General features: G+C 36.1%; 3 protein-coding genes across 3 annotated transcripts; all 3 read left to right on the top strand.

The window, feature by feature from the left end:
• The first annotated feature begins 1383 nt into the window (after nt 1–1383).
• On the top strand, nt 1384–1794 carry LOC132624649 (uncharacterized). The gene has a single exon (XM_060339393.1). It carries the CDS (start codon nt 1384–1386, stop codon nt 1792–1794), a length of 411 nt encoding a protein of 136 aa, XP_060195376.1.
• Nucleotides 1795–5572: 3778 nt separating this feature from the next.
• LOC132624648 (uncharacterized mitochondrial protein AtMg00810-like) lies at nt 5573–6100 on the top strand. The gene has a single exon (XM_060339392.1). The coding sequence runs from the start codon at nt 5573–5575 to the stop codon at nt 6098–6100; it is 528 nt and encodes a 175-aa protein (XP_060195375.1).
• Nucleotides 6101–17399: 11299 nt separating this feature from the next.
• LOC132622177 (calcium-dependent protein kinase 18-like) lies at nt 17400–22655 on the top strand. The gene is made up of 12 exons (XM_060336726.1): nt 17400–18143; nt 19018–19148; nt 19266–19307; nt 19404–19515; nt 19597–19675; nt 19847–20016; nt 20270–20396; nt 20721–20836; nt 20935–21042; nt 21185–21247; nt 21643–21816; nt 22026–22655. The coding sequence occupies exons 1-12, from the start codon at nt 17724–17726 to the stop codon at nt 22185–22187; spliced, it is 1704 nt and encodes a 567-aa protein (XP_060192709.1). The 5' UTR covers nt 17400–17723; the 3' UTR covers nt 22188–22655.
• The last annotated feature ends 3941 nt before the right edge of the window (nt 22656–26596 follow it).

Below are 26596 nucleotides of genomic sequence, written 5' to 3'. Positions count from 1 at the left end.
CTACTCAAGTTCTTGAATCACCAAGATAAATATATCATTCTTCTTTTTCAACTAGGGTTTAAATCACAAAATTATTTATTAGCACAAAAATGCTCAGTAACACCGTCTAACACCCAATCTCTCACATTAAGCAAAAGATTCGCTTGAGAAATGACCACAACATTTATATCATCCGCTTGGTCAAATTATTTTTTCTTAGTAGGATTATCAATTCTCAGAATCTTCTTCTACATTTAGGAATATATGGCTTAATTTTCCCCACACAAAACAATTGTTATTTCCATTAAAGACTGGATAATCAATATTCAGAATATCATTGAATATCACCAACCAAACAATATTGGACAATCTCAGATTAATTTTTTCCTTTGAGCAAACACACTTCAATTACAAGTTATATATCAAAATATATTATAATGTACACGAAAAAAGATCAGCTGAAGAACGACATGCTTCATATTAATTCTTTATTACATAATATGCTAATTATTACTGGAGATCAAAATTTAAAGCAGAACCATCCAATTAAATTAAAGGAACTGGTGAAATAAAAAATGTGGACAAGGTGCCATGTCTACATATATACTCCGTGGAGTAACATACTATCAAGTCTCAAGGACCTTATCATAATATTTTCTATTACTTTTTAGTATCCCTTTGAGATATCAATACATTGCTTATCCAGTAACAAATTTTTGCCACAAAATATCAGTATTGAAAAACTAAAAAAATTGCCAGTGTTATGCTAAAGTCTTTTGGTATCTTTCATATTCAAATATCAAAGTAATCTCTTAAACAAATAAATTTTTATGCGAGAAATATCCTTAAGATTGTTGGAAATCTTACGAAAAATACTCGATCACGAACACTTTAACGAATTCTGTTAATGTATAGGAAATATAGTTAAACAGTCAATGGCAATTCTGTAAATAAGTAGATTGTTTGAAAGTTAGTTACTTGGTTCACAAAGTTAGTTATTTAACCAACTTGTGGTTAATTAGTTAGAGAGATTATGAGATGTAGATTAGATGATTCTAGAAGCTAGTCTCACTTGTATATATATCTCATACATCTCATTATGTACAACACAACTTGAATTACATAGAATAAGATTCATTTCTTTATTTTCTTGATCTCAACTATTTCAGTTTCTTCTTCTTCTTCTTCTTCTTTTCTCATTCTCTTGTTCATGGAGTTCATATTGAACTCTGATTAAGATCATGGTATCAAAGCTTGAACAATCTGATTAAGTTGTTCGTGGAAAAGTAACTACAAACTATCTCCTAAATTCCGCTAAGAGGGATAGTTATTCTACTATTAACATTTTCTGTTTTCTGGTTTCTTCAAGTTTCTGAAAATTCTGTCTAAAGTTCTTGATTCAAGATGACTCTTAATGGTGAGGTTCATGTTAATGGATCATCTGGTACAAATGCAACTCAAACACAGACTGAGAACAACACAAACAACACAAGATCACAACTAATTCAAGGATCAAACCAGACCATTGATCATAGTCACCCTCTATATCTGAATAAGACCGAAGTAAGTGGAATATCCCTCATTTCTTTTCAATTGACTGGTGCTGAGAATTACTTTGTGTGGTATGGATCCATGAGACTAGCCTTGTTAGGAAGAAACAAACTAGGGCTAGTAAATGGAAGGTGGAAGAAAGAAAATTTTGGAGAAGAAATATGGGAGCAATGGGAGAGGGTAAATGCAATAGTTCTATCTTGGTTGGTGAATACTATTTCTAGTAATCTGTTGAGTGATGTGGTGTATGCTATTAATGCTTGATCTGTGTGGGAAGATTTAAAAGAAAGGTTTGATAAAATAAATGGTTCAAGAACTTTTGGATTACACAGAGAAATTGCAACACTGTCACAAAGGTACAATGTCTGTGTCTGTGTATTTCACTAAGCTGAAAGGACTATGGAATGAATTTGAATCTTTTGTGCCATCATCTGTATGCGAATATGAAAAATCAAGGGATTTCCTGTTATATCTTCAAAAGCTCAATTTCTGAAGGGGCTAAATGAAACTTACACTCAAGCAAGAAGCCAAATCTTGATGATGAACTCACTACCTTATGTGAACCAAGCCTATGCCATGATTGCAAATGATGAAGGGCAAAAGGCAATTGTGACAAATTCTATAGGCTTGTTGGGTGCAGGACCTAGTCAACATGATCCTGCAGCTATGTATTCAGCTATACTTAGTACTATTGGGGTTCAAAATCAGAAGTACAAGAAGGCTTACAACTTGCAGTGTGATTTCTGTAAGATGAAAGGGTACACCAAGGATCAGTGTTACAAACTAGTGGGATATCCTCCAAACTTTAACAAGAAAAGGAAGTTTGGTCCTGGTGGTCATGGAGGATCAAATGCTTATAATGTGCAAGTTGAAAGTAGTGTTAATCAAGGAGGAGATGGAAATCTTGGTCCTCTAAATGGCACAAATACTGGTGGCATGACAGGTCAAGAACATGTGATGGCAAATGTGGCAGTACTGTATCAAAGACTAGAGAATGGTGGACCAAATCTAAATGATGGCCATGAATCAACCCCAACAAGGGAACTGTGTGTTTACAAGAGAACAATATGATCAAATTCTCCAAATGTTGCACAAATCTAGCAATGGCGGAAACACCTCTGCAAGTGCAAATGCTGTTGGTACATCTTCTGACAACTCAGGTAAAGGGTCAGGTATCATAAAAGCTTTCCTAGTAACTAGCAATTCAAAAGATTGGATTATAGCTACAGCAGCAACTAATCACATGGTTTATAGTATAGACATGTTAAACAAGTCATTTGTCACGAAAAATGCTAATCCAAAGAAAGTTTATCTGCCTAATGGTGATATTGCATTAGTAACTCACATAGGTGATAGTTCTATTTCTGCACAAAACATACTGAAAGATGTGTTCTTATTGCCTCAGTTAAAATATAATCTAATGTCAGTATCCAAGGCCACTAAGAACTGCACTGTGCAGCTTTATTTTTTCCTGATTTCTGTATTTTTCAGGACCTCTCAAGTGGAAAGGTGATGGAGATTGGTAGAGTGGAAGATGGACTTTACTTACTCAATCAACAAACTAAAAATCTTGGAATTAACCTAGCTGCTAGTTCTACAGAACACTCTACTAGAGAACATGATATTGTGCATTTTACTTCTTTAGATATTGAACTGTGGCATAAGAGATTTGGCCATGTATCTTCACATGTACTTAGAGCCCGTTTAGCTTAGCTTATAAGTTGCTGAAAACAGATTATAAGTTGTTTTCAGCTTTTTTGAGTGTTTGGTTGGCCAGCTTATAAGCCATTTTGTGCTTAAAATAAGCCTAAAAAAATAATTGGGCCCGTTTGGCTTAGCTTAAAAAAAGCAGCTTATCAACTGAAAGCAGCTTATAAACTGCTTTTTTTAAGCCCATCCAAACAGGCTCTTAGTAAGATGTTACCATGCAAAATAGGAAATACAGCAGAAGTGACAGATAAGTGTAGGATTTGCTTTTGTGCTAAACAAACTAGATTTTCATTTCCTGCAGCTACTATAAAAAGCAGTTCTAGTTTTGATCTTGTTCATATGGACATATGGGGTCCTTATAAAACTCCTACCTTTGATGGAAATAAGTATGTTCTTACAATAGTAGATGACTACACAAGGATGACATGGATATACTTGCTAAAATTAAAATCTGATGCTTGTGCTACTATTCAATATTTTCTTACTTATGTGAAAACTCAGTTTGGGAAAAGTGTCAAAACATGCAGAACTGATAATGGTGTTGAGTTTGTGAATGAAGTTTGTGACTCTTTATTCAAATCTCTAGGAATAATTCATCAAAGAACATGTGCCTATTCACCACAACAGAATGGAGTGGCTGAGAGAAAACATAGGCACATATTAGAAGTAACTAGAGCCTTAAGATTACAAGCTGAAATTCCTGTTAAATTCTAGGGACACTACGTTCTTACAGCTGTATACATCATAAATAGACTACCATCATCAGTTATTGGTGTTTCACCATATGAGAAACTGCTTAACAGAAAACCATCCCTCATACATTTCAAAGTGCTTGGTTGCTTATACTATGCAAAAATAGTAAATCAAACTGATAATCTGCAGTCTAGAACAAAACCAACTATATTCATAGGGTACTCAGAAGTGCATAAAGGGTACATCTTGTATGATCTACAAAAACACACATTCTTCATTAATAGAGATGTTATATTTAAGGAAACTGAATTTCCTTTTAAAACAAAGTCTGTTGAGCCTCCTATTTTCACTCATATAGAAGCTATAGTTTTTGATGATGTACTTATGCTACAATTTTTGATGATGTACTTACTTCAAATGACTTAGATATTGTGCAGTATAATACTCATACACTTGATGGTTAGGACATACACATCATAACTCCACAGGAAGCTGAATCAATAACTCAAATCCAGCTGTGTCTGATCAAACCATGCAGATAGCATCACCTCAACAAGAGGCTCAAATGATAGATCATCCTATTCAAGCAATACAACAAGATGCTCAAACAGTAGATCACCCTAGTCAAGTAATACAACTACCACACCAAGAAGTACCTAGGCAACTCAAAAATGTTCAGACAAGAGCAACAACAAGGGAGAAACAACGTCCTATTTGGATGAAGGATTTCATATCCCTTACCACCATTCAAAAGGATATCAAATATCCAATTTCTGACTCTATCTCATATGAACATATTTCTCCTAAATATCAAGCTTATTTAACTGCTTTCTCTGCTGTTACAGAACCAAAAAATTATGCAGAATCAAGTAAAGATCCTAATGGATACAAGCAATGAAAGAAGAGACAGATGCTCTTCAAAGCAACAATACATGGACAGTCACAACACTGGCAGAAGGAAAAAGACCAATAGGATGCAAATGGATATATAAAATCAAGTACAAAGCTGATGGGGAGATTGAGAGATTCAAAACAAGATTGGTGGCAAAAGGTTATAGTCAACAATAAGGTATTGACTACTAAGAAACCTTCTCTCCTATGGTCAAAATAGTGACTGTATGGACAGTATTATCTATTGCAGCCTTAAGACATTGGCACATCCATCAAATGGATTTGTACAATGCATTTCTTCAAGGTGATTTGAATGACGAAATTTACATGGACCTGCCACAAGGATTTAGCAGCCAGGGGGAATCTAGACCAGTGTGCAGGCTTACCAAATCCTTGTATGGTCTAAAACAGGCTCCTAGGCAATGGAATGCCAAACTAACAGAAGCACTGACAAAATTACAGTTCACTCAGAGTCAACATGATCACTCTTTGTTCACAAAGAAGATAGGAAAAGTAACTTTGATGATACTTGTATATGTAGATGATATGTTGGTGACAGGAGATGACTTGAATATAATTGAAAAATCAAAACTGGCCCTCAAACAGGTGTTCAAGATGAAAGATCTAGGTGAACTCATGTATTTCCTTGGTATAGAGTAATAGTGGCATTCTTATGCATCAGAGAAAATACTCACTTGAGTTAATCTCTGAACTTGGTTAATCAATATCCAAACTAATGAGTACACCTATGGACACAAATGTGAAGCTTACTACTGAGGAATATGATGATCAGTTGGAAGACAAGGGTCCAAAAGATCCACTATTAGCAGACGTTAGTGCATATCAGAGATTGATTGGCAAGTTATCATACTTAACTGTGACTAGGCCTGACATAGCATTCGGTTTCCAAACACTGAGTCAATATCTTCAACAGCCTAAAAAATCTCACATGGATGAAGCAATAAAAATTGTGAAATACATCAAGTCACAACCAGGACAAGGAATCCTTATATCTAGTGCACCTATTGAAAGTGTAACTGCCTACTGTGATGCTGATTGGGCAACCTGCTCACACACCAGAAAATCTGTGTCAGACTACTTGATCAAACTTGGTCAATCATTGATATCATGGAAATCAAAGAAACAAACAACTATATCTAGAAGTTCAGCAGAGTCTGAATACATGAGCATGGCTTCAACTATTTCAGAATTCACATGGATTCTCAGTCTATTAAAGGAACTAGATTTCAAGATTGCTGCCTGTCAAGCTATTTAGTGATAGCAAATCACCCTTGCAAATAGCAGCCAACCCTGTGTTTCATGAAAGAACAAAACACATAGAGATTGACTGTCATTTCATTAGGGGGAAAATTCAGCAAGGTCTAATCCAAACTCAATACATCTCAACCAAGGAGCAACCAACTGATATCCTTACTAAAGGATTATCTAGAGTACAACATCATCTTCATAATTCCAAGTTAGGTGTCTTAGACATTTTCATAGGACCTAACTTGAGGGGAATGTTAATGTATAGGAAATATAGTTAAACAGTCAATGGCAATTCTGTAAATAAGTAGACTGTTTGAAAGTTAGTTACTTGGTTCACAAAGTTAGTTATTTAACTAACTTGTGGTCAATTAGTTAGCGAGATTATGAGTTGTAGATTAGATGATTCTAGAAGCTAATCTTACTTGTATATATATCTCATACATCTCATTATGTACAACACAACTTGAATTACATTGAATAAGATTCAGTTCTTCATTTTCTTGATCTCAACTGTTTCAGTTTCTTCTTCTTCTTTCTTTTCTTCTTTTCTCATTCTCTCGTTCATGGAGTTCATGTTGAACTCCGATTAAGATCAAATTCACATAGCTTGAGGCAGGTCAATTGAGACACTGTCCTTAAGAATATTTCACCTCGTATGGTTGTATCCCTCAAGATCCAACAAGCTCTTCTAGTACAAAATTAGGAGCTAGAATCTAACAAAAATTTAACCAAAAGAAAAACCAGCACTACAAAAAGAAAATCGGAAGAGGAAAGTTTGTTTCTTGGTTTTCTCACTCTCTAGATGAACACACATAAGATAGTATATGTAGTGTAAATCCCAAAGAAGAGAATTGATTATCTGCAATAAAAAGCCATAAAGGCTATGAATTCAATTGTCAAAATAAAATAAGAAATAATGCTTAATCAAGGCCGTTGAATGGCTGGAAATAAACGTTTGGCAACATCCAATTGTTATCATAATTGTAAGCCATGACATGAAAATTATTTTTGAGATATTAACAAATATTTTTTCAACATAAGTTATCTTTAGTTAGGCAAACTTCTTTGCAAATCATTGACTGTCTCTCCCTCCTTTCTAAAGTTTTCAAATAAGTAGCACATTTAGAAGGGTGTTAGCACTAAATTCATTATACTTTTATAATTATGAATTCTAAATGTTAATTTTTGTTAATATTTTAATTATATTTCACACATACTTTATATTTTGTATAAAATATATTGGATTCAATTGAAACCAGAAAAGGTCATCTACCTCTGTATGTACTTGCAGGGACGGTTATGCTCTACTAATGTCATTATTACGATTAATTAAAAAATGTAATGTATACTTCAACGTTTTATTTCTTTTCCTTTTTATTCCTCTGGTGGACCGCGAGGCATTTTCTTACTATGTACTCTTTAAAATGCTTTGTTTATGATGTTTTCAAACTTTAGTTTATTGACCATGAGTTTCTTCTTGATTCTGATGCATTAAATGTGGTATACTGGTATCCTTAGAAAATAAAACTCATATTAAGTTGGTGGTTAAGACTGCACTACGAATTGATTTCTTTTTCTTTACTATATGGTTATTACTTTTCTATTATGTTGCATCAGAGATTCTGAAGGTAGCCAGCATTATGGTGTTTCACTACGTGATCAGCAAGAAATTGAAAAGGATTGGACTAGTCATTTCACATGTTAATTTAATTTGTGCATTGATAAATATACTCAAAGAACGTTTTAAAGTAATTGTTGAAAAGTTAATACTATATAAACCATACAAAACCCACATCAATGAGTAGTTAGATGTATTAGAAAGTTATCAAAATTGTAAATAGTTCTATAAGTAATACACCACTACTTAGTAGTGAAATGGGGTCAAATATTTTGGGATGTATAGAAAAAGTATCATAGACATACTCACATACAAAGTGCTGAAGCGCCATTCATCTTGCGGTGAGACAATGAGAGGCTATTGCATGTGAAAAATGTTTCTATCAAATGGATTAGGCTTGAGTCATTTTACTGGTTGTCAATTTTTTGTTTATAACCAACGGGATAAATTCTTAATACCCAACCTTTTGGAAAGTTGACAAATTAATGTCTTTGTATTGGGATGTTTGCAACACATCTTTAAGGAACAAATTTATTCTAATAGTTTGGCACACATTTCGATTAATTTCAATGATACCTACTGTCTCAATAAAAAAACCATATACTAGTATTCTTAATTATTATCGCTGAAATTTGAATTTGAAATTTTATGATTTTCAATCAATTTCATTGATCAATAGATCACACCTTTTAATACAAACGTATTTATATGTAAAGTAGGCATCCAAATGAAGCAAATGAATCTGAATCCGCGACTTAAGTAGTACAAAAAAAGAAAAGTTGAACCAAAGTAGTACATAAAAAAAAAACACATAAATAGGATTCACGCACAAATTTCATGCGTGAAAGGACCAAACTGCAAAAATGCAGCTTGACCCTTTCACGCACGAAATTCATGCGTTAAAGGACCAACTTGCAATAATACCATATACTCCTTTCACGCATGAAATGTAATAGGATGTACTCCTTTCACGCACTAATTTCATGCATGAAAGAGCAAATTCCCATTTTGCCTTTCACGCATGAATTTAGTGCGTGAATGGTACCATAAAAAAAGGTCCCCTCCTTCCCCACCACAGAACCCGACACTTTGCCCCCACCCACCGCCATTAACGGCGATTTTCCATGGTCCCCAACCCCAAAAACGTTATTTTCTTGTTGTTTTTCAACATAAAACTCAATATTCTTGGTATATTGAAGTGTAGGACCAAGTTTCTAAGGTTAGATTTTGGAATAGAGCGGCGCAGAGGTCATTTTGAAAACTCAAAAAAACCTTCAATCTAGGTATTTCACTACAAATTTTTTATTACATTGCTAAACATTTATTACTCTAAGGATTGTTGATGTGGAGCTGCTGTTTTGCGCCATTTTTTTGTGCGATTTTGGGCAGTGCCCACGCACTGTTGGGACTGCCCTTTTTTTTTTTTTTAATTTGTTTATGTATTGTTAATTAGTTAATTATTTAGTAATTGTTCATTTAGTATTTATTAATTGTTCGATTAGCGACTTAAGTATTTATTAATTGTTATACTAGCTATTTTAATTGTTAGACTAGCTAATTATTTATTGAGTTTTTGTTAAGCTAATTGTTTATTTGCTAATAATTTCTTAATTGTTTCATTAGTTAATTAATTGTTTATTTGTTAAATATACGATAATAATTTATTAATTTTTTGATTAGTTACTTAATTGTTTATTTATTAAATATATGATAATAACTTGTTAATTATTTGATTAGTTAGTTAATTGTTTATTTATTAATTATTTATACTAATTGTATGCTAACTAATTGTTAATTATTTAACTTATTAATTTTTAATCTTTATATTTTAGGATTGAAAACCCTTAGTTTAGGATTCATAACCCGTAGCTTAGAATTGAAAACCCTTAATATAATTTTCAATAAAAGATTACATAACTAATATTACTTGTTAATGATTTATTTAAAATACGTAAAACAGATGGGTCACCACAATCCTTAATAATATTTTCCATAAAAGATTACATAACTAATATTACTTGTTAGTGATTGATTTAAAATACGTAAAACAGATGGGTCACCACAATCCTTAATAAAAAATTTGAAAAAAGATTACATAACTAATACTTCCTGTTTAATGATTGATTTAAAATACGTAAAACAGATGGATCACCACCCTCTTGATCCGGGTCCCTTCGACCGAGAGTTACTGTAGCTTCAGCCCGAGCATAGGTCGCAACATATATGGACATCCGACCTGCAGCCTGAGTCTCAGGTTCGTACCCGGTTAGGGGACTCAGCATGGGAGATCTTAGCTGCTCACCCCCCACATCCTCGTGTCCTGGATACTACGTCGGGGCGGTATCTACCGGTGCGTCGAAGTTGGTCGGGTACAACACGATAGGTCGCTAGTGACGGCATTGATTGAGAGGTGGCGACCGGAGACACACACATTTCATCTCCGCACCGGTGAGGCTACCATTACCCTTCAGGATGTAGAGGTCATTTATGGGCTACAGGTTGATGGACGCCCATTGTATATTGAGGAGCCCCCTGTGCTGCCACCTTACCGGGATGAGTTGACTAGGCTCACCGGTTTTGCGGCTCTAGATGGTCATATTTCTGGCCAGAGTCGGCTTTTATTATCGGCCCTTTACGCTCACTTGCGCCTCACAGACATGCAGCATCCGATTGGAGAGGACACGCCTCAGGCTGATGTTGACCAACGCGCGCGTCTATACCTACTCGTCATATTTGGGGCCATCCTGTTCCCGAACACTTCGGGTTCGCATTTGAGCTTGAGGTATCTTCGGTATATCGACGATCTTGCCGAGATAGGATGCTATAGTTGGGGCGCTGCTGTGCTGGGCTACATGTATCGAGGATTCTGCCGATGTTCTATGGGCACGAGGGTAGAGGTCCCTGCATTTTGCTCGCTCCTTCAGGTGATATATTTAAGTCTGTGTAATTAAACACAAAATATATTTTTTTAAAACGACGACTGATAAAATATTTTTTAAATGACTATATCAGATATGGGTGTGGACTAGGTTGAGACCTTTTCAGCCTATACCAGCTCATCCTCTCGCTGACTATCTTACTGTGCCGATGCCATACGCGCGGAGATGGTCGCGAGGCGTATGCCGACGTGCGGAGACTCATCACAACCTTCTCCCGTTTAGGGATCAGCTAGACCGCATGACGGCGCAGACGGTATGTTAATATTTTAGATCCACACGCTAGACCACATAGCTACTATTTTAGTCTTTTATTGCTAACTAGTTCAATTCTTTTTACAGGCTTTTATATGGACGCCGTATGATCATATTTTGGATCAGCTGCCGGCGTTTTGTAGGGCTGGTCAGCACATGTGGATGTCGCGGTGTCCATTGATACATATGGATATCGTTGAGTATCACGCGCCCGACCGCATGTTACGGCAGTTTGGGTATGTACAGAATATACCCGCGGCTACGGTTTGGGAGCATGACCACCATGCGAGGGACGAGCGTGCGGGCGTCGATGATGCATGGCGACTATATATGCAGCAGCAGGTCCAGAGTTGGGATGCGAGGATGACGAGCCTAGCAGTGGTCGGACATGACACTCCGATCCATGTGTACATGGAGTGGTACATGCGGATCACTCGCATCATTATTGGCAACCCCTCTAGGCATCGTCCAGATGGCCTGGGATATGTAGCTCTTGCAGGAGCGTACGAGGCGCTGGTATAGACCGTTCAGATGATGCGCTATGAGAACACTGCCCGTATGGAGGCCCCCGAGACGGCGGAGTATGCAGCACGGATGATTAAGCTTGCCGAGGCTGGTATGAAACAGGCACATGACTTTGAGCGTCTTCATGAGCGTGTTCCCGCTGCCCCACCTGGGGCAGCAGGTGGTCGTGGTCGCAGAGGAGTTCGTAGCCATCGTAGAGGTGGTAGGGCTGGCAGAGGTGATGAGGCGACTTCAGAGATCCCACCGAGTTCTTACCAGCCGGCGACTACAGATATCCCATCGACTTCTCATTCCCGGCCGTCGACTTCACAGACACCTCTGTATATGCCGGACCCCTTTTCAGATTATGTGCCCTGGCCTTCATTTTCACATCCACTAGTTCGTGATCCACAGGGTGAGCGGCCAGTTCGTGATCTACAGGGTGGCCTACAGCTGCACTTCGACGACTCCATGTTCGAAGAGTTCGTGTTTGATACGGCACCATCTGCATCTCCTGCTCCGGGGGCTGCTCAGGCATCTCAGGAGGCCGTCGACACACAGGTTCGATTTTTACAATAAAATAAAATAATTATTTCAGGTTCATTTAGAATAAATCTAAGTTAAATTATTCATATGTTATTTCAGGTTCATTCCTCTGCGGCTGTGGACCCATCTCTTGCACCGGGCCCCACTCAAGAGATCGTTGGGGAGCCAGCTCAGGAGCCCTCTCACCAGGCATCTCAGGAGGTCGTCGACACACAGGTTCGATTTTTACAATAAAATAAAATAATTATTTCAGGTTCGTTTTAGAATAAATCTAAATTAAATTGTTTATATGTTATTTCAGGTTCTTTCCTCTGCGGCTGTGGACCCATCTCCTGCACCGGGCCCCACTCAAGAGATCGTTGAGGAGCCAGCTCAGGAGCCCTCTCACCAGGCATCTCAGGAGGCCGTCGACACACAAGTTCGATTTTTACAATAAAATAAAATAATTATTTCAGGTTCATTTAGAATAAATCTAAGTTAAATTGTTTATATGTTATTTCAGGTTCATTCCTCTGCGCCTGTGAACCCATCACCTGATGAGATTGACGAGGAGCCATGTTATGAACCAGCCCCACCGCCCACCGTCGTTTCTCATAGAAAGCATGTTATGAACCGGGGTCCGGGTCGAAAGAAGGGAAGGAAGGGAAGCAAGGATGATCATGCCATAGAGCATATACAGATTAAGAGGAGGAAGAGGGATGGAGATGATGGTGGTGGTGGTGGGGGGGTTAGCCTTAGGCCTAGCCGAACTCTAAAGGCTCCCACATGTGGGACCTGAGATTGTGAATGTTATAAATAAAGTGTATATTTTATGTTATTATTTTTTTAATGATAATTAGTTATCTTAATAATAACTCGTGCAACGTATGGAAAAGAAATCGTGATTTTAATAGGTTTAAAAAAAAAAAAAAAAAACAAGTCTGTAAAAAGTTTATTTCAGGCACAGAACCAACGTTCACGCACAAAAGCTATGCGCGAAAGTGAAAATCAGGAGAAAACTTTCACGCACAAAATCTGTGCGTGAAAGCGTAAAACTAAACTTACCTTTCACGCACAGATTTTGTGCGTGAAAATCACATGGCTACTACTGCGCACTTTTTTAATGCGCAAAGTTGATTTCAGGAATCTATGACACATAAAGGCATGATTTGACAATACGTTACAGGCATGATTTGATAATACGTTGCTGCATTATTTGACCGTTTTAACACGACTTGTATTGCGCACCATTTTAATGCGCAATGTCAATTTCAGGAATCTATGACACATAAAGGCATGATTTGACAATACGTTGCTGCATTATTTGACCGTTTTAACACGACTTGTATTGCGCACCATTTTAATGCGCAATCTACCACGCATTACAATTTTGAGTGGTCTATTTAACTTGAAGGCTTGACGAGTGAAAAACTCATCAACTTCTAAGTCTTACAAGTCATTCAAAAAAAAAAACCAAACTTCATAGAAAAAATGTCTCAAAATGCTTCAAATGTTAAGGTTTTACTATTTTGGGATGGAGATATCGTCGAGGACAATTACTCCATTCGTTATAGTATCAAACCAAAAGCCCATGTTAAATTTCCAACAACTTTAAATTATGAAACACTAGTTAGTTACATGCACAAAAGAATGAAAACTACACCCACTGAGTTTGGAATCTCAATAACTGGCAGATATCCACAAACAATATCAAACGGTGTAGTGCGTTATGACATGCACAATATCAACGATGATGAATCTTTGAGTGATTATTTGGGATCGCCGGAAGAATATCGTGGTTTAGTATTCATTAATGTTCTTAAGATGTATGTTGAAAAGATACCTCGAGAAGAAGTCCCTCAAGTCCAGCCTATTCATGGTAACACTTATGGGGACTTTAGTTCTTATGGAGACATTTTGAGTGGTCAAGTGCCGCTGGAAAATCTAAATCAGCAATTTAATCAAGCTTACAATGAAAATTGGTAAATATGAATTTTTCATATTATAGCACGTGTTTGTTGTATGAATTGGTCAATAACCAGTTTTTAAATCTTTATAGGAACTATTCTCAAAACTCGCCAGTGGTACCAAATATGGATGTTGGTCAATCCTCTCAGTTCGGTGGAGTTGATCAATCTCCACACCATGACAATGCTTATGAACGACAGTAAGTTCATCACCTTGATATTAAATTATATATATATATATATATATATATATGTATGATGTTGGTATTTAAAATATGTTACTTTTCGTGTAGGAGGATGAATGCACTTGATAATGAAGATTTTCCTAATTATTATGAGTCATCATCAAGTGATGACGATGAACTAGCTAATAATGCAGAGGTAACCGATGATGAAGATGATGATGATGATGTTCAAGTTGGTATGACCAACAATATTCCTCAAAGCCAAAACCAACAAGAACCAATGCACCACCACGTACCACCACCGATGGCTGAAAACCCAACTTCTGAAAGCCCAATTCAGTGGCATTCTAACAATATCCCTTATCTTGACAGCCTGCAGGGTCGTGATGATGCATTTGTTTTCACAAGAGAAGATGATGATAGTCGCCAAAAAACCTGGATTGAACCAAAGGATCTCAACAAAGATCGATGCTACCTTGCAAAGGGAATGTTGTTCGCATCCAAAAAGGCGTTGCAACGGGCTGTCAAAATTTATTGTTTTAAGGACATGAGGGAGTTTAAGGTTGATCTTTCAACCTCAAAGATATGGAGACTAGTTTGTAAACGACGGTATCAAGGCTGTGAGCGGTTGTTTCGGGGAATTGTTAAGCCTGATGGTATGTGGGCTATCACAAAATTCCGCGAAAGACACACTTGTGATATGGAAGAAAATCGAGCAGATCATTATAATTTAGATACAAACACGATTGCTCAAGTATTACTTAAGAACATTGCCGAAACGCCAAGGTAACTTATCCTACCTAGTACATTATATGTCTTATATCGATTAAAAGATCAATTACTAAATGTTGTTTGTTTAAACTTGTGCAGGATCCCCATCAAAGATTGTATTCGAAACGTTCAAACCATATATAGTAAAACTATAAGCAACAGAAAGGGATTTCTCGGGCGTAGACGCGCTTTTGAGATGGTCTTTGGAAATTGGCATACTTCTTTTCAATCGCTGCCAAGGTATATGGCAGCTCTACAACATTTTAATAATGGTACTGTTGTAGAGTGGCGGCTTATAGAGGGTAAAATCTTCAACTTCGTATTTTGGACATTCAAACCATGCATTGATGGTTTTGCTCACTGCCGACCAGTGATATCCATAGATGGTACGCATGTATATGGTGCCTATGACATCAAGCTCCTAATTGCAATAGGAATGGATGCCAATGGGTCAATATTTCCTCTTGCTTTCGCAATTGCCGCTAACGAGAGCAACGACACATGGGGGATCTTTTTGACCCATTTGAAAACTCATGTTATTAAGGATCGTACCGGCATATGCGTGTTGTCTGATCGTCATAAAGGCATATTGCACAATATGGCTAATTTACCAGGGTGGCAGCCTCTCTTTGTTTACCATCGCTATTGTTTAAGGCACTTGAAGGCAAATTTGCAATCAACGTTTCACAATGGCACTCTAAACAAATTAATGTGGGGGGCTGCGATGGAGCATCAACAACGAAAATGGGCTGCAAAAATGGATCTGATCAGGGCAGTGAGTGAACCCGCATATATTTGGTTGATGAAGCTCGAAGTTGAAAAATGGACGCTTCATGCTGATGGAGGCAAAAGATGGGGCATGCTCACAACAAACAGCTTAGAATCTTTCAATGGCTTGCTGAAATCGGCTCGAGGACTACCTGTCACCGCAATGGTGAGAATGACTTTCAAGCAGGTTGTGGAGCGATTTGTTGTTAGGACAAGGCAAGCTAGAGCGATATTAGCCGACGGCGGGACATGGATGCCAAAGCCCTTCAAAATTATGGAGCATTATAGAAAAAAATGTGAGCACCACCAAATGACCGAGTATGACCCAATTCGACATGTCTATGAAGTTAGGACGGGTTATCACAACGGTAAGGGTGGAAACGTGCATAACGTTTATGAGGCAACAAGAACATGCACTTGCGGTAAGTGGCAAACGTATCACATGTCGTGTTCTCATGCTGTCAAGTGCTTCGAGAGAATGAGAAAAACGGTAACAAGTTATGTGGCGGGGGAATACAAGGTCCACAGTTACCTTAGAGCATATTCCGGCCAATTCCATCCACTTGGTAATGAAGCTTATTGGCCAAACGAGCCGTTTTCGATGGTTGCTAACAAGGATTACATCAGGAAATTGGGCATTAACTTACGAAGTCGTAGACCCAATCAAATGGATGTTAGTGAAAGAACTTATTCTCGCAAGTGCTCTACTTGTAAGCAATATGGCCATGACAAGCGTTCCTGTGGGCAACAAGGCCGTGGTAGTACAAGCACCTCTCGAAGTAATAGAGTCTCTAGAACTTGAAAATTGTATTATTATTGTAATTTATTATTGTATTACTTTGAATTAGTATTGTAATTAGATGGAATGAATTATTTTTAAGTTAGTATAAACCTCTCGTATTGGATGAATTATTATTAAATCAAATATTTATATTTGTACATTCAAATATAATAAAACACTTAAATCAAAACTCTATAAATAGACAAGTTTCAAAACTTACTTCGGGGCACCTTAGAACCCCTAAAACGGTTATCCAAACGTTTAGGTGGACTTGATGTAATGAGCCGACATTATTGTACGCAAAAAAAGATATTAAGTTTTATATAAAATATTGATATTTTGGGATTTTGAAACATGACTAATCTTTGCCCAAAGTATGGAAAAAACTGTGATTTGAAAGGTAACACCAAAAAAAAAAAAAAAAAAAAATTGTGCTGCTTCACGCATGAAATTAGTGCGTGAAAGGAGTATATGGTATTATTGCAAGTTGATCCTTTAACGCATGAATTTCATGCGTGAAAGGGTCAGACTGCATTTTTGCAGTTTGGTCCTTTCACGCATGAAATTTGTGCGTGAATACTATTTATGTGTTTTTTTTTTCTGTACTACTTTGGTTCAACTTTTTTTTTTGTGCTACTTAAGTCGCGGATTCAAATGAATCTAGGAACTTATTCTAAATTGTGCATTTGGATCTGATTGTAATTGTCTTGGGTGCATTTTGTATTGATTTTAACTTTTTGGTACATTTGTACATGTATGTAGCATTATACGTATTATATTCCCACGTTATTTTGCCCGAAACGTTTACAGTCTCATCTTTGCCTTTTCTAGTAGTCCTCGTACCAAAATTCTCCACGTGCGTGTGAAATACATCCCTGATGAGGGGGAACAACACACTGGTAATTCTAGAAGGAAAACGCCAAAAACCTCACGGATATTTTCCTTTTTCCAAGGTTAGTTCCTATAGGGCAAAAAAAAAATTGAACACAGGAAAATCTCACAGGGGCCATTACAAAGAAAATATTAGATACAGAAAATCAAAAGTGTAAATTTTAAGTTTTCTCCCTCCATTTTCTAAACTGAAAAATAACAAATAAGAGGGCTTATGGTTCTTCAAAAAAAAAAAAAAGTATCATTTGACCATAACCATGGTCCATCACCTCCCCTCTCCTTCTTCCTTTCTTCCTCCTATCTCCTTCAATCTTTCCTCTTATATCTCTTTATCTCTTTCATTCTCCCCCATTTAATTTCTCCCTTCTCCCTATATTATCCATAATCTTGAAAAAACTTGCATAGGATTTTGTATATTCATATCTCAAAATGGGAAATATCTGTTTTTCTAGCTCAAAAGTTAGTGGTTCTAATAGCAACACCCCCTCCACAACCACCACCACCACAGCCACCGTGAATGGCCACCACAACAGGAGGAGAACAGCCAATCAACCTTCTAAAACCAGAGTTACATCAAGAAAACCAGAGGGGTCTCATAAAAATCAACATAAAGCTAAAGATAACCACAAACAACCTAGGAATTCTCAGCAAAATGTTAAGAATAATTCAAGAAAGCAAAGTGGGATTATTCCTTGTGGGAAAAGAACAGATTTTGGTTATGATAAAGATTTTGATAAGAGGTTTACAATTGGCAAGTTGTTGGGTCATGGCCAATTTGGATATACATATGTTGCCACAGATAAGTCTAATGGAGATCGCGTGGCAGTCAAGAGAATTGAGAAGAAAAAGGTTCTTTTTTCTTTTCTATATCAAATTCTTGCTTTCTTTATATTTTCCTCTTTCAAATTTTAAGTTCTTATGGAGTTATGTACTGCATCAAATTGGGAATATTGTCTATGTATGTCAGGGTTATGAAACGTTTCTGTTCAATACTAATTATGGTTTCAAGTCTTTCTTGTGAATCTTTTTAAATGTCTTGATTGACTTTGGTTGACTGGTACTTTGGAGTTATTTTGTGGATTCTAACAGAGATGCTCAAAATGGTTTACGCTGCTAGCGCAGAATATGCATAAACCACTAAAATGAAAGGGCTTTGCTTGCTTTTGCCCTTTTCCTTTTAAGCTCATGTCTCTGTTTATTTGGTTCAATCAGTGTAATTTTTATAGCTTTTGTGCTTAAAAAGGACTATCTTCTGCTAAATTTTGAGATACCAACTTAAGCTGTAGTTCATTCTTTTAGATTGCTAATGGGATGAAGCTACGCTTTTCATATCTCGAAAACTATAGGTTTATGGAACCTGTTTGAATAATGAAGGTGGTTGTGGTTCTGAACATGACATATATTAAACACCTACGACACTGGATCTTTACCTTCTATAGAATTATTGTTCAGTTTAATGCAAAATGGCTTCCGCAACCTGGATTAAAGAGAGCTGGTTTCTAGTCAATGACTGACTGCATAAGTCTTCACACCAGTTTAGATGTGATCACCCTTCTGGAATAATGGGACTACTCATGCAAACATGAATACTTACATATGTTTCTCTTTTAGAAGCTTGTTAAGTTTTAGTACAATTCCATGATCAATTACCTTGTCTTGAACTTCTTCTTGTTCCAAATTATTACAGTAAAACTATACCTATAACTCTAATGTACTGTTGCAGATGGTTGTTCCAATTGCAGTTGAGGATGTGAAACGAGAAGTCAAGATATTGAAGGCCTTAGCCGGTCATGAGAATGTTGTCGAATTCTATAATGCATTTGAGGATGATAACTATGTTTACATCGTAATGGAGTAAGTTTTTCATTATTAAGAGCTCTATTTTGGATTCCAAAAGTCCAAGTTATGTCCGTACGATTGATTATGCTATCTAATGGTAAGTTAATAGATTACAAATTTGTTTTCCTCTAGGTTATGTGAGGGTGGAGAACTCTTGGACCGCATTTTGGCCAAGTAAGTAGTATGAACCAGGTTTAGTTAATCAATCCTATAATTTATTTCAGGTTAACAAAATTCTTATATGTGTTACGTATAATTTCCTTTGATCAGAAAGGACAGCCGTTATACCGAGAAAGATGCAGCAATAGTTGTACGTCAGATGCTAAAAGTTGCCGCTCAATGTCATTTACATGGTTTGGTGCATCGTGATATGAAACCTGAGGTCTGCAAGAAGTTATATACTTCCTTTGGCTTATTCATGCTGCTTGATGTTGCTTTTCTTACGCACATTTCTTTCTTGTAGAATTTTCTCCTTAAATCTACAAAGGAGGATTCACCATTAAAGGCCACAGATTTTGGTCTTTCAGACTTCATAAGACCAGGTGATTCGATGTCCACAAATCTATTGAATGACATATTTTAATTTAAACTCATTTTGCTATGATATATGGACTTCAAGTCTTCATAAATCTGTTGAAGTCGTCAATGATGTAGTGTATTTGTGGTTCTTCCTCAGATTGTAAAAACTTATAACTGAAAACATTAAAATGCAGGGAAGAAATTCCAAGATATAGTTGGCAGTGCTTATTATGTAGCCCCAGAGGTATTAAAGCGTAGATCAGGACCTGAATCAGATGTGTGGAGCATTGGTGTAATTACATTCATTTTGCTCTGTGGCCGTCGGCCCTTCTGGGACAAAACAGAGGATGGAATATTCAAGGAGGTGAGCTGCTTACATTTTATTTTTATTTCTCTTCAGCTGGGTAACATTTCTAAATGGTGTTTTTTCTTTGAAAATTATGGAAGGCATCTTTGAATAGTTTTTGTCTTGGTTGATGTTTGTTTGGAGAAAATCTTATTCAAAAGTGTTATTTTATTCCATTGAGATATTTAACTTATTCTTTTTCATATTTGGCAAATTCTCTGTGCTTTGGCTGATTTACCATCGTTTCTAACTCTGGTTCTACTATGCTAAGGTCCTACGAAACAAGCCTGATTTTCATCGCAAGCCATGGCCAACTATAAGCAACAGTGCTAAAGATTTTGTGAAGAAATTATTGGTGAAAGATCCTCGTGCTAGACTTACTGCTGCCCAGGCCCTATGTAAGTAATAGTATTCTGATTTAGTACAACTATTTTAAGTGATGTTTAAGTTTTACAAAGACCAAGCATGATTCATCAGCGAAGTAGCTCAAGGTCCAAAAGATTCGTATGCTGAATTTGTCAATTTTGAATCACCTACTTCATTAGCAATGTTTGGCGTTGGATGTCCATTTTGGCTATCAGTTTTGGCTAAAGAGCTTCCATGTTTTTGATAACTTATTGGACAACTTTCAGATGTTACTGATGTTACTAATGTTCTCATCACCTTTAAATTGTTGATAGAATGAACAATGTTTTTCAAACTGATATGTTCGAACATTTCAGCGCACCCATGGGTCCGCGAAGGAGGTGATGCATCTGAGATTCCACTGGACATTTCCGTCTTGTCCAACATGCGACAGTTTGTCAAATACAGTCGATTAAAACAATTTGCTTTACAGGTAACTTCATAGCTTTCTTATTTTCCTAGACTTTTCTGCGGCTAAGTCACAATAAAATGTACAGAATATTAACTTCACACAATTTCATTATCTGGCAGGCATTGGCTAGCACACTTGATGAGGAGGAGCTGGCAGATGTCCGTGATCAGTTTGCTGCAATTGATGTGGATAAAAATGGTGTCATTACCCTTGAAGAAATGAGACAGGTATTTCCCATCTATCACGGTCTAGTTAGTTTCTTCCTGTACAGTTCTCTAAAGTTTCTGGCTAAAATCATGCTTATATTCCTGTCTTGCAACAAAGTCTTGTGTAATATGTTATGTCTTACGGCATCCAATTTTAATGCAGGCCCTTGCCAAGGATCTCCCCTGGAAGATGAAAGAATCACGGGTTCTTGAGATTCTTCAAGCGGTAATCTCGCTTATCTAGGAATGAAGCATAGCACTGTAATATGACATGTGATAAATGATAAGTTATTGCTATTGAATACCTGCTATGGCTTCAAGATGGAACTTGTTTGCAACCAATTTAGTCCCTACTACTCTGAGAGGGAATAGGGAAAGAAAAGGCCAAACGCGCCAAACAGCCATCCAGAAAAAGGAAAAAAAAAAAAAAAAAAAAAAAAGAGAGGATGAGGAATGTCATGTCACACAATAGTTCTGTAAATCTGGCTCATGAATCCAAGTGATGATCTTAGGGATTACTCAACAATTGCCAGTGCTCTTTTTCTGCAAATACTTCATTTCCTACTATATGGTTTCTTCTGCTGTTCAAAATCCTGAAGCATTTTTTTCGATTATTGGCAGATTGATAGTAACACAGATGGGCTTGTTGATTTCTCAGAGTTTGTTGCAGCGACTCTACATATCCCTCAGTTGGAGGAGCATAATTTGATAAAATGGCAGCAAAGATCGCAAGCAGCTTTTGAGAAATTTGACGTTGATAGAGATGGATTCATAACTCCAGAAGAACTTAGAATGGTTAGTATGTTTCCCAACCCTGCAAGATGAAACAAAACGTCTAGAAGAAAAGAAATACTAAGAGTTGCTAAATACTCATTAAGAACATAAGTCTTTCGTTGATATTTGAAAGCGTAGATCCTCCATAAAGACAGTTTCATATTCTGCTGGAAATATGCTAAGCTCCAACTTTCTAACAATGCTCATATCTGGCTTTTACTTATATGCAGCACACCGGCTTAAAAGGCTCCATAGACCCACTGCTAGAAGAAGCAGATATCGACAAAGATGGAAAGATAAGCTTGTCAGAATTTCGTAGGCTTCTAAGAACTGCAAGTATAGGTTCACGAATGGTGACTAGTCCAACCGTCAGAGGCTCTCGGAAAATTTAGCTTCATAAAGATATATACATAGACGTGAGTGTTTAGAGATGTGAAAGTTCTCCTTGAGAAATTTCTTTCTCAATAAAAAAAGTTCTCCATGAGAAATTTTTGTTGGAAAATCATGTTCATTTACGTGTTCTCATGTGCTGTTCCTCTGCTGCCACTCTCTATATGGAGGTCTCTAAGATGAAATGATATTTTCGAGATTTTTGGCCCCATGGTCTTGTGTAGCGAGCAGCCGCCATGCCAAGAGCAGTTCCTGCAGAATTTGCCAGAAAGGCATTTCGGCATGAAGTTGCTTTCTCCTAAACAACCAGCGGCAATCTATGTAATCTGGTTGTTTTATTGTACATTCTTTGTGAGTTTTCTGTGCCTCCATTTGATAATGTAATACTATGTCATTATAGATTATATCATCAATGATAAATATGTATCACTGGGACTAAAGGTTATAGATCAGTTGGTAGCTCTTTTTTTACAAGCGTGTTAATGTTTTCCAATCAGCTCGTCATACAATTTGATAAATTGATCTTGTTGAGAAATCAATATCTTAATACATAACTTTGAGGGTACCATAATTTGAAAAAGAAATGTTCAGTTTTGTAACGATCTCATGGAAATAATTTACTTGTATAAAATTGATTGTGTCTGAATACATTCAAGAGTGGAGGGCTTGTAGTCTACCTCATGACATGTTGGACCTTGCAGCAATTCCCCTGAAATAGTAGAAACTAGAAAGCAAGGACTTTATTTCTAAAATGGCCACCTTGTTTATACGGTCAATTCTCGACTCTTCTAATTTTACTTTTCGATATAATATTGACCTGCGGGCACGACATCACTTATAGTTTTTGAACTTTTTATTTTAGCATTGAGGTAAGATTCAAAAATTGGATATTCTGGAAGTGTTTTTCATACGCCTATAACCTATTAGATGCTGAAATTTCAAGTTACTCAATGAAAATCAAATTATCAGTTAACCTTGAATTTAATGTTATGAGTGAGCAAGTAAAATGAGCTAAACCAAAAATATTTACCAAAAATTAAAAAATAGTAGTTTTTCATTTAAATAAAAAAATAAATTTCTACTTTGTTTCATTTTAAATATGTAAAATTAATATAATAATTTTCATTAGAATTATCCAAATAAAAATTTGATAAAAAAATAATAAGTATTGTTTAGGCCCAATCTACATACATTAACAATAGAATATTTTACACCTTTAAATTAATCGAATTAAAATTCAAAGTATCAACTGATGTTTAAATATTACTATTGTTTCATCTCAAAAAGAGGAAAATAGTTTTCCTTTAAATAAGTCTTCTCCTTTAAAAAGTATTAATAATTTTTTGCCAATTTTGTATTCGTAGCAAACACTAATATAATAAAGTTTTGGATACGGAGCACAAACTACAATGTTACATTAATCGTGTTTGAACATAATATATATATTACTTTACTACTATATAGAAGAGCCGGTTTATAAACAAGATCGCCGTCCGTCCTTTGATCTCACTTTTTTAGTTAAGGGCAAAAAAATGACATTTTATACTTTATATTACCAACTCTCTAAAAAGTAGATAGAAATAATTTATTATATTTCTATTTTTCTACTATATATAGAAGCATCGGTTTACTCATGCTTCGTCGTCCGTCACTCTTAAAAAAAATAAGGTGGACTCCATACTAAAATAGCCGAGCAATATTTTTTTTTAAAAAAAAGGAAAAAAAGTGGACCCCACCCTCTCCAAACTCATGAGGAAAAAAAAGTGGACCCCATATTAAAAAAATAAGAAATGTCAAAAAAAAAAAAAAAACGTGCACCCCATATATTAAAAAATCAAACAATATTCATGTAATTCCCAAAGTATCCCCATCAAGTCAATAATAGTAGATTCATTGCCACATGCGTATCAACCCATTAGTGGGAGCAAATGAAATTATTGCATTGCAAAAAACATAGACCCCATATTATTGTTTTTCTTCAAAAGGTTAAGTAGGCAAATAATTGTTGTATTTGCTATTCCACCATGTCATTTATTTGTTATGTTTACTAAAATAAATATACTTAAAATATTTATATTTTAACATAACATAGAATTTAATTACTTTTTCATTTTTATTCTTACTCTAATAAATGTGAAAAGAGATTAATATCAAATGGAGATCAAATAATGAATAAGGTAAATTAATCAAATTATAATTCTAATTCACGTTTCCTTAAAAAAAATCGTGCAAAAGACAACATGACAAGTAAAATGAGTTAAACCGAGAATATTTACCAAAATAGTATTTCTTCGTTTAAATAGAAAATTAATTTCTACTTTGTTTCGTTTTAAACATGTAAAATTAATTTAATAATTTGAATTAGAATTATCCAAATCAAAATTTGATAAAAAATAATAAGTATTTTACACTTTTAAATTAATCGAATTAAAATTGAAAGTATCAACTGATGCTTAAATATTGCTATTGTTTTATCTCAAAGAGAGGAAAATAGTTTCCTTTTAAACAAGTCTTCTCTTTTAAAAAGTATTAATAAATTTTTGCCGACTTTATATTCATAGCAAACACGAATATAATAAAGTTTTAGATATGGAGCATAAAGTACAATGTTATATTAATGGTGTTTTGAACATAGTGTATATATATATATATATTATCACTATCCAACACAACTACATACACATAGATATACTATAATTCAAAGTATTACGTCCATATAAAAGAAACAGATATTACAATAGAGTGGGACCAAAATATAAGTGAAATGCTACAAGTCTAATATGTCAGGCTGAAAACTCTGGAAGAAAATAATGAGTGGTTGCCTCACTGATCTGTAATGTAGTTTTTAAAAAAGAAAGTTAATTGTGTCGGTCTTTGTCATCAAATGACCCTTGGGATTTCGCAAAGCATAGTGGAGCTGGTAATTGACCTTAATTTTGAGCTGGATGAATTATTGTTTATGCGTTTGCCGTAATCCACCAATCTGATATGCAATTGGCAACAAGTCCTTTAAATAAAATTAGAAAGTGGTCTATTTTCACTGTAAGTTGCATCATCAATTTGGCCAACACAGTCTCCGCAAACTGTATGGCTTTTCTTTTTCTTCTTTATTTTTTTGGTGTTAGCATATGTGTCCATGTATTCCAGAACCTTTCCCCCCTAAGCTGATTTGACATGTTTTCTGGAAACACGGTTTGTCAATTGTCATGCATGCATAAATTGAATGTTCTTTTTTTTTTGGTAATTAGCTTTTCATTAATCACCGAATAGAGTATTTACAAATCCAAGCTAGTTTTTGCTCTACTAGCTATCTCTATATTGTAAAGGCAAGCCTTCTACAGAACTAACTCATCAAAAAGTGCACCTATCTAATAATATTCTAGCCGAAACTGGAGCTCTAATATTGCATATGCATGCCACATTTCTTGCCACCTTGCTGCCCAGATTCTCCGTCTTCTCGAACACCCTAGCATTCCTTTCTGTCCAAATTGCATGTATGAATTCCGTGTACACTAGCTTCAGGATATTTGCTTCCTGCGTTTTTTCTTTTGTCTTTCTTAGTAGCCACGTATGCAGTCCAGTCCATGACTGGTCCGACGAGCCTGCTATATTCAGCCACTGTAGGAGCCTCTTCCATATACTTTTCGTCATTGCACATTCAGCAAATAAGTGGTCTCTAGATTCTGGGCTATGTTGGCACATAACACACATAGGGTCTAACTGTATTTTCCATTTTAAAAGCCTATCCACTGTGAGTAGTCTCCCCTGCACTTGTAGCCACATTGTAAATATGGCTTTTGGCCTAGCTGCATTTCTATACATTAGTCCTTTCCATGCCACTTTAGGGAACTCCCCTAGTAATTGTAAATAGACCTGCCGTATCATACTCTTTTTCCCCATCGGAGCCTGTTGGATGTATTGCAAATTATCTCTAGCATTTAGTATTTTTCGAATCATCCAGCATGACTGTTGCGGAATTCTCATGGTTTCCACATTTTGATCTTTGATATAGTAGCTATGCAGCCACCGAATCCATAATCTATCTTGTTTGTTGGCTAGGTCCCAGCAAGTTTTCGTTATTGCTGCCTTATTCCACATCTTGAGTTTTATTAGATTCAGCCCACCTGCAGCCTTTGGAGTACACATTTTGTCCCAAGAAACCAACGCTTTCTTTGTAATAGTATTTGTCCCTGTCCAGATGTAGCTTCTACAGTAACTCTCTATTGCTTTCATAATTCTAGCAGGGATGATGAATAGCTGGGCGCAGTAAGCTTGAATACCAAAGATCATTGTCTGAACCAATTGGACCCTTCCGGCATAAGAGAGTTTTTTTGCTGTCCAAGAAGAGATACTAAATGCTAGAGATAATTTGAATACCAAAGATCCAGCATAAATTGAATGTTCTTCCCTT

The sequence above is a fragment of the Lycium barbarum genome, chromosome 12, assembly GCF_019175385.1.
Source record: "Lycium barbarum isolate Lr01 chromosome 12, ASM1917538v2, whole genome shotgun sequence".
NCBI lineage: Eukaryota > Viridiplantae > Streptophyta > Magnoliopsida > Solanales > Solanaceae > Lycium > Lycium barbarum.
This window is presented reverse-complemented; position numbering and strand designations above follow the sequence as displayed.

Bases quoted from the DNA above. Each gene is read 5' to 3' on its own strand.
- LOC132624649 (XM_060339393.1), top strand. From the start codon at position 1,384: ATGACTCTTAATGGTGAGGTTCATGTTAATGGATCATCTGGTACAAAT.
- LOC132624648 (XM_060339392.1), top strand. From the start codon at position 5,573: ATGGACACAAATGTGAAGCTTACTACTGAGGAATATGATGATCAGTTG.
- LOC132622177 (XM_060336726.1), top strand. From the start codon at position 17,724: ATGGGAAATATCTGTTTTTCTAGCTCAAAAGTTAGTGGTTCTAATAGC. The intron at 20,017-20,269 runs GTGAGCTGCTTA...TACTATGCTAAG, and splicing joins AGGATGGAATATTCAAGGAG to GTCCTACGAAACAAGCCTGA. The intron at 21,817-22,025 runs GTTAGTATGTTT...ACTTATATGCAG, and splicing joins CTCCAGAAGAACTTAGAATG to CACACCGGCTTAAAAGGCTC.